The sequence below is a fragment of the Passer domesticus genome, chromosome 3 (assembly GCF_036417665.1).
Source record: "Passer domesticus isolate bPasDom1 chromosome 3, bPasDom1.hap1, whole genome shotgun sequence".
Classification (NCBI taxonomy): Eukaryota; Metazoa; Chordata; class Aves; order Passeriformes; family Passeridae; genus Passer; species Passer domesticus.
The window spans coordinates 115,242,216-115,255,403 of NC_087476.1; the positions used below are offsets into that span (position 1 = coordinate 115,242,216).

General features: G+C 43.5%; 1 protein-coding gene across 2 annotated transcripts in view; it reads right to left on the reverse strand.

Moving 5' to 3' along the window:
* Positions 1-13,188, reverse strand: part of COQ8A (coenzyme Q8A) — a 40,686-nt gene that overhangs the window by 14,219 nt on the left and 13,279 nt on the right. For both annotated transcript variants that reach the window (XM_064415348.1, XM_064415349.1), the window contains exons 3-5: positions 12,306-12,716; positions 11,304-11,370; positions 4,531-4,605 (exon numbers count right to left, since the gene is read on the reverse strand). In XM_064415348.1, the coding sequence (XP_064271418.1) occupies positions 4,531-4,605; positions 11,304-11,370; positions 12,306-12,716 (553 nt within the window). The remainder of the gene's footprint in view (positions 1-4,530; positions 4,606-11,303; positions 11,371-12,305; positions 12,717-13,188) is intronic.

The following is a 13,188-nucleotide window of genomic DNA, read 5'->3' on the forward strand; positions in this document are numbered from 1 at the left end:
TTAGTTAATGATTAAAGCCACATCCAGAAGCCAGTGAACCCTGACAATTTTAACTCTTATCAGAGAAAGAGCCAAACACAGGCAGTCCCAAATTCTCTTCTCCTGGCAGGCTTCTCATTGAAGTCAAGCCTCCAGGGGCAATACCTGATCACCAGGCAGCCCAACAGCATGGGAGCAGCTCTTGCTTGTACTTTGGTGCAAGTGTGCACGAACAAGAAGGTGGCCTGGAAGCAGGAGTGAAAAGCAGTGCTATGACAATGGCGAGCAGAGAGAAAACAGACACAGGCTTCCAAGGCAGGGCAGAAAGGAAGTGGGGATAAAACCCACCACAAGTTCATCAAAAAATATACCAATTTTCATTGAGTTAACATTTTACCCAAAAGATGGCTGGCACCTTTTGGTGCCTCACATTATTTCTTCCCCATCTTCAGATCACAAAGCTGATTTCACGTATTTCACTAGGGAAAGGGAAAAGGCAAACAGAAGTCATACACAAGCTGTGGCAACATGGACACCTCAGAAATTAAGGCTCCTGCAGCCACAGTGCCTGGGCCTGTCAGTTCTTCCACAGAACAGGCAGCAGGCAGACACCCTCCCTAGTGCTTGACCCACTTTTATTTTTTTTTCCTTTCTAAATTCAGAATCAGCATGAACCTTTCCAAACCTGTATGCAACTCACTGCTGCATCACTCCTTTTCCACCTTTTTTGCCACTATCAAATGGAGAACTAGTGACTAGACTTTGTTTTGGGACCATCTGCCACAGAAACTTTGGGGTAAAGGAATATTTAAAAACATGGCCTAAGCACTTGAGACTGACAACCCAAGAATATTGCATTACTGCTTTTCATAAGAAAATCCCCCTGTGTCCAAATCCAGGCTAAGTGCCAGCCTGCCAGGGCTCTGTCCAGCCTGGCATTTGTGCAGTGCCTGAAGAACTGACCAGGACAGATCATTAATAAGTGACAAAGTTGTCCTTGAACCCAGTCTCTACACTTGTAACAGCAGCTGTTTATTTGGGCACTCTCATTCTAATTCCTGGGAATTTATTCTGTTTTCCCACTCCCACCCTGTGTGGGCCTTCTACTGTATTTACATACAAATGTGTATTTACATACACACTTTAAATACTGAGGCTGCCATCAAGGTCACCAGTGAGAGAGGAGGTTTTCAGCCTACCACGAAAATTCAAACTGGAAATCAAGTCAGTCATCCTCTTTTTAACAAGGTAAGATGAGCCAAACCACTTAAAGATGGCAGCATTAGGGCCTTAATATTAAAAACAAACAAAACAAACAAACAAAAAACCTAACAACAAAAAACCTGCACCTACTTACAAGAATTTGGCAGCAGAATGAATTTATGGCCAGGACATCAGGCTTGGACAGAAAAGGAAAAAAAATCACCAATTCTTGCACCAGACATATTTGTTCTAGGCTAAGTCCCTAAGAAGTGAATTTTTTATGGAAAAAGAGACAATCCAAAGCAGGGAGAGAAGGGTCCTGTGGCTGGTAAACAAAGATGGGGAAGCTGAGCAGGAAAAAACAGATCAGCACTAGCACAGTTGCTAGAGAATGTGCAGGAGAGTAGGAATTTGCAGGCCCTCTGATAACAGCCATGGAAAGAAGAAGTACAAGCTGTGCTATCAGGATCATGTGTAGCTCAGGAGTGCCTGGCTAAGGGGCTGGGATTAAAGGACCAGTGTTTCTAACTCCATTTAAAAGGTGTAAAGACACTTCACTTTGTACTAACCAGGCAAGAGGAAGGCAACCAAGAGAAAACTCTTCCTCATTACTCGTGGATGCCAGTGAGAGTGTGAAATTCTTAGGCATGCCTTTGGGCATACACACACATCCCACTTGTTTAAGTCTGGAGTGCCAAGAAGTTACTATTAATATTGCAGCAGTAGGGAGAAAAATTACATCCTCCAGCAGCTTCCCAGGAACAGGACAATATGTCATTCCTCAAAGAGACAGCCCAAACTCATGGTGCTAGCAGCCACAAAACTTGGGAACAAATGCCTCAAGCTGAAATCAGGAAAGGGATGCAGAGGTATTTTTAAAGAAATGTAAAAGTACTTATGTCATGAGATTTCCCCCAAGAACAGCTCAGGCTGGTACTGTCAGAAGAACAGTAAGAAAATGGAATCTTGGACTCCCACAGTGTACCTATCCTCTGCTGTGCATTTCTGCAGGAGCAGAGCCCATGGACAGAGCTCTCACTCACGGAGCCTTACCCACCACTCTAAAATACTGTGGAAAACACATCCAAGGACACTAGCTAGAGGCTGGACCTGAATCACCTGGAAACCTTCCTGTGCCTTTTGCCTGAGAAGCTCCAGAAGAGCACAAAGGCTGGAAGTCTTTCACTTTTGTCTCACCTCCACTCTTGCTGCTCTTGGCCCATTCTCAGCTCCACTATTGATATTACTCTCCTTTACAGCACAACCACTGCTCCAAGATCTTATCTAAGCAGACTTGACAGCAAGAGGGGAAGCAACAAGGAAAGACAAACAAACACCTAAAAATAAGCCAGGTCATTTCCTTATTCCCTGCCTAGCACTGAAGTTGGCAGTTCTCATGGGTGCCTTTTTTAATCAAAGTTTATTCAAGAAATCACTCTTCCCAAAGCAAGATTCAAGACTGTAGAGCAGGCTTCTGACAGAGAAAAACAGTACTGTCCCCATCAAGAAGATAAAAGTTTAGATGTACAATTGCTTTATTGCAAGGAGAAAGTGTCTTCTGCCTTCTAAATAATAAAAAAATAAAACTAATCCTTCTCATGCTGTAAGAGAGAGGAACAAAGCTCATGTTTTTCCCTCAAACTTCATAGCTCTGCAAGCTCATGTTTTCATTTAGGGTGTGCCTAATTAGAAAACACTGTGGCAAGCAGAGAAATATCAACAGTTGTGCAATTCCACCTCTGTTAAAAGCAACACAAATCATCAGTTTCCAACAGGTATCAACAACCTGTCAAACATCCCAAGTGCTGAAAGCAAAAGGCCTTCAAGGATTCTCTACAGGATGAGCTGTGTTTGCCTGAGTACATGTTTTTAAATCAAAGCAAAGAAACCCATCCATCCTCAAACACCTCAGGTCTTAGAGAGAAACAAGAACTCTTTGCCAAGGATCCTTTTTCTCTGCTGGGCTGCTCTGTATTGCCTTGATGTTAATATTTGCATTTTGGTATTCCAAATACAAGCAGAGTCCTGGGTCATCCACCCCTGCCTCCCACTAATGGGAATGTGTTTCATATCCTGAACTGTTGCTTTATGGTTTGAAAATTTATTTTGGTTGGGATTTTTTTTTTCCATTGCTTTGTTTTTCCAGTGTTTTTCCCCCCTCCATATTTCTTCATTTTTCAGCCACTCCAGTACCTCCTGAAAGAGAGGTTCAGTTTCCATCCTTCTTCCACCCCTAAAGATGACCAGGGTGAAGACAGAAACTCAATTAGAGTAGAATTACAAGGACACAGCAGTTGTCATTATCTGAAAGTAATGCTTCTGAACCAGGAACAACTTGACTTCATTTTTACTTCTAGCTACAAGTATTTCAACCTTTCATCAGCTCCCTCCAGTCACTGTAAGTAACCTAAGCACACAAGCACACCAGCCAAACCAGAGAGACCAGCTGAAGAGCAAACAGCCTGCAGCAACTCTAACAGACCTTGACACTTTGCAGTATTCCACCAAAGCTTTTTCTGGATAACAAACAAGTGAATGGAACCACAAACTTTAGAGTAATCTCATGTTTTCTGGAGAAGAACACCTGGATTTTCTATGCCCTAAACCATTCACTCACAGACCCCCCACAATATTTTACCAACACATATGCTTAGAAGAAAGCCACCACAACATGATCAGGTACAACTTAGGAACATTTTACCTCCAATTCACATAAGCTGGAAAGGAAAGCCCACGTCAATTTGCACAGCACAGCCTTTTCATGTTATGAGAATCCTTTAGAAGGCAGCACAAGACAGATACTGGAAATAGATAATTCCCATTTAACAGGAGCATAAAGTGCTTTGTCTCTCTTACAAGAGAACAGCCATCCTGCAAGTTCTTCCTAGGCAGAACATCCTTTAATTTCAAACAGACTGCAACCACTAACAAAATTCTCAGACACACAGGCTCATATAAAGTTTCTGTACTGATAGAAATGCATTGTTTCACTGAACAGTTTAAAAAGAATTGTAAAGTCAAGACAATCCAAGAATGGGCATAGGGATAGTATTGAACCTCAGGGATGGCTATAGGAAAGTAAAGCTGTACAAATTGCGCTGGCACAAACACATTCTCTGGAATATTCCTCTGACCTCTGTCTGTGTAGTGAGAATGTGGTGTACTGAGATGGGAGAAGAGCCAAGAGATGAAGAATAATATTGAAAATAAAAGAACTACCCATATCCCCTGTTATTCTGTCTCATTACCCAGCCTTCAAAAGGGTTTTGCAAATGCAGGTAAACTGTGTCTAGAAATAAAATAAAGAGGAAGATAAAAAGAAAATGGAAGGACATTGAAATGGCTTACCACTGCGTTCCTCAGATCTAAGGCTCTTCTTTGCCACTTCTGCCAGTGCCCCAATGCCAAGACCAACAGCTAGTCCTTTAAAATAAGAAGAAAAAGACTCAAGTCAGAATGAAAAAACCTTCCAAGCCACACACAGAGGCATTTTTTGTAATTAAGCCACACATTCAAATGCACAACAGCTTCATTAGAACATCCTGGCTTTTGCAATGGAGTCATCTTCAGTTGACACTGAAGAGTGTTCTCCTGTACTCCTTCAGCCCAGCATGCCAGCCAGGAATCCTAGGCCAGGCCAGTCTGGGACACCTGGCTTTCATAAAGCGTGTCACAAGTGTTACTCAGAGCTTTGTGCTCTGGCTGATGTCCTGCTGTAGACTCCAATCATGGAGTTTTAAAAAGGAGAAGAAAAAGAAGCCAAAACTTTCACAAACGTGGTTCTCAAAGTACAATTCTCAAGAAGGAACAGAATCCCTCTCACTGCCCACCGTGCCACAACAGCAGGAGGAAAAACCCTATTTAGGATGAAGCCACTGCCAATAGAGTGTAAAGTTGTGCAACCCTGCTGCCTAAGCATTAGGTTTAATTGTGCTCATTAGCTGCCTCTTCCTTCCATGAGCTCATTTACCGTGATGAACAGAAACATGTTTTACCCCAAGGCTCACCTTATACCAGCAGTGTTGCAACCTGCAGTCCAAGGAGCTGGGCTGGGGAGTAATCCCACACAGCAGTAAGAGCAGCAGACAAACCACCAGCACTCCCCATGCACTACCACCCTGGCAAGCAGTGAATTGCAGGGTGGTTTCACAGCCACAGGTTAAGCCGGGACTACAAAATCAGCTTTATCTGCCTCTGCTAACCAGAGCAAAGGCACCGAAGATTAAATGAGGCACAGATCTAATCATGCAGCAATCCATACAACCAAAGATCTCACTGCCTTCCTAATATCAAAATATTTATTTTTCTGGATAATAAATGGCATGGGCAATCAGAACAGATGGTGCTGCTCCAGGTCTCCTCAGCAGTGGCACATCCTGCTGCGCTCTACTCCCACACTGCTGACAGCACTGGGTGCACCTGCTTTCCAAGCACCCCAAGCCCTCCTCAAGGCACTACTGGAAAAGTTCCCAGGTAAAACAACCAGGGAACAAAGTCAGCACAATGAAGGAAGCAGAGGTGTCTAGCACATGGCATTCTGCACGTGTGCAGGAAGAACCACATGCACAAGTTTTGTAGACTCAAGCAAGAAAGCCTGGCCACAAACAAGGTGACCCTCATCCTGCACTGGAGCTTTTCCTCTCTCCCAGCAGGCAATTACAATCCCCTCTCCCAGTACAATTTCAGGCTGGTATAGTTTGTCTGCTTCACAAACAGCTCCACTTTTAATCTTACAGACCACATGCACTGGGGCCAGAGAATCCTGCATAAGGTGAAGCACGAGAGGCATCAATGGCATTACAAGGTGGATGGGGTTTGGGTTTTTTGGTTGGTTTGGTGGGGGTTTTTGTGGGATGGTTTTTGTTTGGGTTTTTAAATTTTTTTTTCTATATTTTCTGCAAGTTTTCTGTGGAGTCACAGCACTGAAGGAAGTCTCACGTTAGTAACTAACTTGTATAGACCCTTCAACCATGCATCACCAATTAGCAAATGTTTTGCACCAAAAATCCAGAGATTTGATTAGCTAAACAAAGTGAGAAAAATACCCCCAGGCTTCACAGAAAACAAGCAAAAAGGCTTTTCAAACACAGCATAAACACCTACTAAAATGCTGATACATGATAATTTCCAATCAGATCCCACATGCAAGACAGTTAACTTGGAGCAGGCAGTACCAAGAGTCAGATAGGAAGCCAATAAATACATATCTCATCAATAAGATGGGATTTTCTAGACTAAATACCACTCACAGAACATTTCTGTTGGTCTTGATCCCAATTTTATCACCTCCAAAACAATGCTCCCCACCATAAATCAGCTTGGTCATTATCAGAGCTAGACTGAATTAATTGGCAATAATTGGTTTCAGATTAAAAACATCACATCTTCTATAGGCTCTGTGTTCAATGCCTAAAATTAAAAATTACCAGCCTGAACATAAAAAATTGCTGCCTGGACATAAAACATATCTGAAGTTTCTAATCTCTTCATCATAAAGACACAAACCACTTCAAAGGTAAATGAAAGTCTAGGAACCAGATTCTACTCTGTCTTGCAGAATAAAGCTGAAGAAGTTACAGCTTGTTTAAAAGCAGCCTGGGTTTACATCAGTGTGGGTAAGATCAGACTACAAATGAACGTGTTTTGCACCTTCCCTCTCATGGATATGCACAGCTAAGCATCTATACTAATACTGTAGACTGCACTAGACAAAAAACTTTTTAAATAGGTGCTCTTTCCTCACTGCTCACTCTGTCCAATTTCCAAAAAAAAAATTAACCCAAATCACCAAGCAACAACAGTTTCAGATAAACTAAAGTCAGGCAAAACAAAGTGTACGGTTAGACAGCTGCTAAACTGTAAAGATCTGAAATTTAAACAGTGGCTTCAAGCACCTTCAAATTACAATCACAGTGTTTGCTGTTGCTTAGCAGTCGAGCTGGCAAAAAAGGAGGATGTAAGGGTGGATGTTTGGGGCTAAGGTGTTTTCATTCCCAAGTAACTACTACAGATGCTGAGGTCCTGCTCCCCAGGAAGTACAGGACTGCCAGCAGGGAGTCATCAATGAACTCCTCTTGCTGCTTTGCTTGAATATGAAGCTTTGTTTGCTTTGCCTCTGAAACTGTCTTTATCTCAGCTCCCAAGTTTTCTCCAAGTTTTTGCTCTTTCCTATTCCTTCCTGCAGTGGGAGGAAATGAGTAAGCAGCTATATGGGGCTGAGCTGCTGCTGCTCACCTGTCACCAGGAACAAGTCACCCCTCCAAAGAAGCTGCAGTGCTAAAAAAGCACTCTGCTCCTCTGGGCCACTCATCTACTTGCATGGGACACTCCTGATGTGCTTCACTTCCCTTGTCTACAAGAGGTGTATTTCCTCCAAGATTAATAATTTTGGGACACTTCTCAGCATTGCTCAATGGCCACTGTTCAGCACCTTGAAAAAATAATATCCTTAAGTACCTCTATAAAGTCATTATGCATTTTGTACTTCATGCAGATTATTTCAGGCCTGGAAAGTGCCATTTGGTTCTATACCAGCAGACTGGCTCTTCAAATATTTTCCAGGCATTTGCAGCATCTGGTACATTTCAAACCAAGCTTATCAAGGGATGATTTGGAACCAGTTTTGTTCAGGGCAAAAACCTCTTGCTCAGCAACTGAGACAACAAAACAAACAGAGCTGAATGGGCTGTTATCACTCTGCTCAGCCTGCCAAGAACAGGGTGGGAGCAAGACCCTCCCCTGGAGCAGCCTGTGCCCTGGTTTTGGTCAGTAAAACACCACAATCACCACACAGCACACACTGAAAGCTCCTCAGCTGGACAAGGCAATGAAGAATATAATGAAAGGTCAAGATAAGGACAGGAAGATCACTCAGCAATCACCATCACAGGCAAAGGAGATTCGACCTGGGGAAATTAATTTATTACCAATCAAATCAGAGTAGGATAATGAGAAACTAATACTAAATCATAAAAGACATTCCTTCTACTCCTCCCTTCCTTCTGAGTTTAACTTTACTCCTGAATTCTCTACCTCTTTCCCCTCCCAGCACCAAAGGAGGAAGGGGATGTGGTTACAGCCATTCCACCATTCCTTGTTTCTGCTGCTCCTTCCTCCCCAGGGAGAGAACTCACACCCTGCCCCTGCTCCCACAGGAGACATTTCTCCACAAACTTCTCCAGTGAGAGTCCTTTCCATGGGCAGAAGTTCTTCACTGACTGCCCCTTGCACAGGATGCAATCCTTCAGGAACAGGCTGCTCCAGGGGCACAATCCTGCAGCAAACCTGCTCCTGTGGGGCTTCACAGCTTTCTTCAAGCATCCATCTCTTCCACGGGGGGCTCCTCCATGGGCTGAAGGTGGAACTCCTCCATGGTGGCCCTGCAGGGACTGCAGGGGCTCAGCTGCCTCACCGTGCCTCCACCACAGGCTGCCAGAGAATGCCAGCTCCAGCACCTGGAGCACCTTCTCCACCTCCTTTTCCCCTGTCCTTGGTGTCTGCAGCACTGTTTCTCTCACTCCTCTCTCCAGCTGCATGTCTCTCTGGATTTTTTCCCCTTCCTAACTCTTATCCCAGAGGCACTGCCACCACTGCTGACGGCCTTGGCTTGGAGCCATCTTGGAGTCAGACATGGGGGAAGCTTCTGGCAGCTTCTCCAGAAGCCATCCTGCAGCCAAACCCTTGACAAGCAAATCCAATCCACTCACATGAATATCTGAATCCTGCAGCTGTCAGGCCTGTACATACTTTACTAACATACCTTGGCAAAGTAGGTTTTTGCTTTTTTTTGTTTTCAAAATTGTTAAAATTACATTAAATCTAGACTTCAGCACAAGCTTCTTGAATTTTCCTTATTGCAAAAGAATCTTATTATAGCATTAAAATAATAAACTTAGAAACCAGGAATATGATTAAGGGAGACAGGAGCAGCTTAGAAAAGTCAAATAAGGCAAGGAAGGGAGAATGGAAATTAAAAAAACATCAAGAACTGAGTAAGTGGAACTGATGACCCATCAGGCTACAAAACAAGCATGGAACAAAAAAAAACTACAGAAAAATCTGTTTTGTCAATTACAATCCTGGGAAGAATAAATAAATAAAAATCAAGGATGCTATTTAGTACTATAAATACACCTACCAGCAGTCACTCTGGCTGCTGCAAGAAGCAAACAAAAATACATATAAAAGAGTAAGAAGTTCAGTAGAGGATCTTGTGCTGATCACAGAGCAATATTAGCTCAGTATTACAGGCAAGTGTTGGAAAACATGATCTTCAGCCCTTCCAGTAAAATGTTCTTTGCCCACAGAAGAGGTGAGAAGCCAGGCAAACTCAGCAGTCCAAGTATTTCTGCCTCCTGTTGCTAATTTGTCCATCACTCACCAGAGTGTCCTGACATCATGGCTGAGACACAGCTGAACACTCCCTATAACACTGGAGGGGAACGAAAACATGCAGACAGGAGGAGGAATGGGATTGTGCCAATAGCATGGGAATTCAGCTATCTGAACCCCAGAAACAGTTATATGAACTCGGGTTTTGACCACTCAATATCACTCCATCCTATCCAACATTAAAATAATACTGTTCTAATGTGGAAATAAAGGGGGAAAGTGGGTTTTATTAAAAAAAAAAAGTGTTAAAAAAAGAGCCTTGGGTGCCAAAAGCTGGAACCTAAAGCAAACAGCACTGGAACCCAAAGTTCACAGAAAATTTGGTCATCTGCCATTTCACATCCACCTGCTGTCAGCAAGCAGCAACAGATGAACTCAGAAGAGGACAGCTAAAAGTGCTGTGATGCTTCCCCTAACATTAAAGGCTAGGTTAGAACGCAGACCTGTGTGCTACCAGAGCTTAAGAACAGAGTCAAGTGAGTTTTAAAGCAGTGTCTTGTTACTTCAAAAAGCAGATCGTGAACCCTGCTTCCCCTCAAGGAATAATAAGCATGCTGTGAAGCCAGAGTGCCTGCAACAGACTACACGGTTAAAGAGATCTGACAAGCATGAAAAACTTATCACAAAATTCACTTGCTGCTTGCTCCTGCACTGCACAGGATCAGCCCCAGCTCCTCCTAGTGCGCCTTTTAGTCTGACAAAAGGACACACAGAGAAAGAATAATTGTTTTTTTATATAATAGTTGATTTGAATTACATTTGACAGGTTATTTTTCTTTCTTCTGGGATCTGTAACACAAGGATGTCCACTTTGTACATGTGCTTCTCTATCAAATTTTGTGGAAGAGAATCACAAGAGCCACAAGAGACTGTTCACAACCTAGATAGGCCACTATCATCTCAAAACCATACAGTCACCAAAAAACCCAACCACAGCAACAGATAAACTCCTCATCCATGGAGGAGGATTACCTAAGTAGCACTGTGTTCATCTCTCCACCTGCAATATGTGACACCTTATTCCTTAGGAACATGTTAAGTCCTTTGATGATTTTGGATACAAGCCATTAAATAAGCATCATCTGTCAATATTACTTAAGATATTTAGCTGCTTTTTGATATATTAAGTCCCATTCTGCAAGTAAATTTCATTTAGGTTTCAGCTAGCTTGATCTTACAAGCTCAGAATTTACATCCTCCCTGGGAGAAAATGGTCTACCAGCAATGGCTAAGTAAATCAAACCTTGACTATTATCATCTCCCCATGCTCAGAAAGGAATACCAGGAGGAAATGTTTTATATTTAAACACTCTTCAGAGAAGTAGCAAGGATAAGGTTGGGGAAACATTACTTAAAATAACAGCTGCTCCAGCTGTCTCTGCTTGACAGTAACAGCAGACTGTAAGGACTGGGAGAGTTTCCTCCTAGTGCAATCACATGTGCAGGACCAGGGTATTTGTACAGGCTGGGGAACAACCTGCACCTCAGTCTCCCATTAAAACAGCACAGCCCACATGGTGTGTGTCACCATGAAGATGTGAAGCTCTACTGTGCACCCCAAATCATCTGCCCCAAACTCTTAAGAGCAATGACACAGCCCAAACTGAGCTATTTGTGGCAAGCTGAACTGGCAGACAGAACCACCCAGTGCTGCAGAGCAGGAGCCCTGCCACAGGCAGCCATTAAGAGCACGTGCAAGTGCCATGGCAAAGGTGGGAGTGCAAACTGACCTCCGAAGTTGGCGAGTCGGCCGATCCTGGTGACAGGAACCTTCCTCTCCCGGGCCCTCTCACTGAGCTGCAGGGGACAGAGAGGGGAAAAACAAAATGAGAAATCCACAAATTAACTGGGTACATGCTCAGACACGTTCAAGTGCTCTGACTTTGCAGAACTGCATGTTGCACAAAGCTTTCTTTGAACGTGAGCCTTGTATCTATTTGGAGATTTTCAAGGGAATACAGAGCAGAACGGACACAATGAACTGAAATACACACTGAGCAGAGGAGAGGACAAGAGGGTGGGAAAGACAGAAGAGCTGATAAACATGTTGGGAAACCCCATGTTCACTTTCAACTCAGCAGCCCTTGTATTTTGAGCTTGGAGAGGCCACACAATGCTAACCCAAACTCCCTTCCATGCATGGAATTGGAATTCATGGAGGGTCATCAGATTCACAGGACTGTAGGCAGATCCTCCACACACAACAGCAGGAGCAGCTAAGTATACAGTTTCATCCAATATCCTGAGTGAGCCCAGTGACATCTGACACTGGATGTGGGGAAGGAGCACAAGGTCAGAGCAGGTGACAAGTGTCTGCACTGTGGGTTCTGCAATCACACAAGGACATGAAGCACTAAAGTGAAAATTGTGAACCATGCTTCTCTCCAACCTACTTATGCTCATTGCCTCCACCTCTACAACTGCAAGATGCCACACAGGAAGCCACAGCGTCCACTATGAGGAGCCTAGTCCAATTCTAAGCCTCTGTACACTTTTTAAACATCCCCTCACATCAGATTATCTGACATAGAGGGAGCAAGTGTGAAAAGAGACAGAAAAGCTATTGACAGAACAAATATCACAGGGTTAATGAGCACTGACACTTCCCTCTTTTGCCTCCAAAGAAGGGAATAGTGGAAGAGGAAGAAATGAGAGAAACATAGGAGAAGGTGAGTAAGGGCAATCTGGTACAGACACCACAGTACTGAGAATCCTTAATTAAAACAACATACCATCTGTTTGTAGGGTTTCTGCCCTGAACCTGTTTTGGCCTGTCTGGCTTTATCAATATCTTCAGCTGTTAATCCACCAACAGAGGAATGGTCTTGGTGAAAAGCTCTATTTTGTCCAAAGGCAGTAGCAAAAGGATTTCCAGGGTTCCTAATGCCTCCAAATAACCTTGCGTCCATTTTGGGAGGGAAAGGCTTCTGACCCATGCCAGAGTCTCCAGTCTCATCAATATTTCTAAAAGGTCCATTTGTTGTGTAGGAATAAGCAGGGCCTTCAGTGCTGTGTTCCTGAGGCTTGACAGGGGCAGTGGAGAAGTCCATTGGAGCATCTGATGGCTCTCGGGCTGAGAAGTCATAGTCTTTCCCAAAATCTTCACCAAAGTCAGAAAAGTTCTCCTGCTGCTTGCCAAACTCCTGCAAACAAGAATTGAAATACTTTAAGAAAAGATCTTAAACCTTGCTCCCTACCCACCCATGGTCCTCAGAGATGAGCATGCAGCTGGGTGTCACATCTTCACAGTAAAGAATTGTAGAGACAGTGACTCCAGCACTGTAGACACTCACAGTAAAAGACAAAGAAAGAAAGGAAGAGACACTGAAGATGCCTGGAACCCCTGACAACCTTTCAACTCCACTGATGGGACAAATTCTCTAACAGTTTCTCAAATTTCCATAACTAGAGACACCCTGTTTTTACATGCACTGCCAGAAAGGGTCACTAAATATGGAGTTCACTGGAAGCAATGCACTGCTCAGAAACAACAGGTGATTGGAGCTGCAATACCACATAAGAATAACGTTGTTTTCCCTCTTCCCATCCTGTCTGCAGTCACACAACATGAGCACTTCCAAGCCCAAAGCCACCTGAAGCAATACCAGATACCTA